This window comes from Trachymyrmex septentrionalis, unplaced genomic scaffold (genome assembly GCF_001594115.1).
Source record: "Trachymyrmex septentrionalis isolate Tsep2-gDNA-1 unplaced genomic scaffold, Tsep1.0 scaffold83, whole genome shotgun sequence".
Classification (NCBI taxonomy): Eukaryota; Metazoa; Arthropoda; class Insecta; order Hymenoptera; family Formicidae; genus Trachymyrmex; species Trachymyrmex septentrionalis.
In genome coordinates, this window is record NW_017306018.1 from 1,835,983 (window position 1) to 1,837,629 (window position 1,647).

Consider the following 1,647-nt stretch of genomic DNA (forward strand, 5'->3'; position numbering starts at 1 on the left):
GACGGCACGTCGCATTTGCACGAGAGAAACTTATCCCTCGGTACAAAAATCGCTGTATAGATAATTCCGCCTGAGTCCCAGCCATGGGGCGGAGCGTCGCGAGGAATGCCCCCGTTAGTAGTTCCCAGCCTCGCCCCGTTCGGATCCTCTCCTTCTCGCTCTGTCGCACGGATTCCCCACTTCCACGAGGGGACCTCTCTTCCGTCGACGAGCGCTCGAACCCCACCACAGGCGCTTAGCCGAAGGCAAAACGAAAAATCAGGGCGGTGCTGGTTGAGCGGTCAAACTCAGTTCGCACGGAGAGCTCGGCTTGGCTAGAGGCTATCTGGAGCTGCTGGTCAACACGATCATTGATCCACGAGTCCACACAAGATCTATCAATCGTCGAACAATTATCCCTGGTGTGCCTCGATGTGCCTCACGCGCGTCCTTCTCCGCAGCTGACCGTTGGCGAATGTTTGGAACAGATTTGCATTCGTGAGAGAGAGAGAGAAAGAGAGAGAGAGAGAGAGAGAGAGAGAGATCATGTATGAGTCAGTGAGGAGTCATTCGTGAAGCAGTGAGCATTCAGCTACGAGTCGAGCATTCAAGTCCGTCGCGGAATGAGCAGGTAGCTCTTGTTCAGAAATATCGAAATCTTGTTATTGCGGATCCAAGCAGTGTGCTAATCGACGTATAAGGTGATCGATCGACGCGTCTAAGAATGACAGTAATAAGGATGACCTCGCCGGTCACGCCTGCATCGACCAGTCCGGACTCGTCAGACGAGACTCAGGCGTTGCAGGCAAGTCCCAAACCGGCTCATCGATTGAGCTTCTCCGTCGCGGCTCTCCTAGCCGACACTAGAAAATCGTCCGAGTCCTCGACGAGGCAGGACGCGATTCTAACATCACCCAGATCGTCACCGATCGTATCGTACGCGATTCGACAGGAGCCTCGTATGCTGAAACATCCATGTGATTTCAAAACATCAAGATACACCTTATCATCGTCGCCCAATCAAGACGCCAGATTGATTCGTTGCGCCTCTCCTCACAATACTTCAGAGCCGAGAACTCCGCCGAGGTATCCCGAAGCGATCGATTACGCCTGCAATATCGAGTCACCCGGTAGAAGATCGACCTCTGGTAGCTTGGATTATCGCATTCATCCATCCACCGACGCTAGTACCACGCCAGAACCTACGGTGGGCTGTTCTTCGTCTCCGAAGATCGGCAGTCATCAGGACGCCGGTTCGCAATCACCGAGAAGCAGCTCTCACGGTGAGGCTCATTCGAGGTGTTCGGAAACGGACGATATCGAAGAGGACGATGAGAGCAGACTGGTTGACGTGGAAGATCTTCAGCATCATCCGTCCAGCCCAACTCCCGTTAGGCCGACACCGGCATATCTTGGCGGTTTCGCTACGATCGGCGGTATCCCGGAGATCCCGCCTAGTCTTCACCCCGCAGTTTGGGGCGGCGGACATCAAAATGCAGCCGCAGCCGCTGCGGCGGCTGCAGCGGCCGCAGCCACTGCCACATTCTTCCCTTCTCACTTCTCTCATCATGCTCCTCTAAACGGTAAGTGTCTTTGATTTTTTTACCAATCTATATATATGTATATATATACATATATATATATATATATATATATATATATCTTTAA

General features: G+C 52.7%; 1 protein-coding gene across 1 annotated transcript in view; it reads left to right on the forward strand.

Moving 5' to 3' along the window:
- Positions 1–290: 290 nt before the first annotated feature.
- LOC108754972 (muscle segmentation homeobox-like) overlaps positions 291–1,647 on the forward strand; it is an 8,072-nt gene continuing 6,715 nt past the window's right edge. Inside the window, exon 1 of the mRNA XM_018497661.1 lies at positions 291–1,562. Within this exon, the coding sequence (XP_018353163.1) occupies positions 704–1,562 (859 nt within the window). The 5' untranslated portion in view covers positions 291–703. The remainder of the gene's footprint in view (positions 1,563–1,647) is intronic.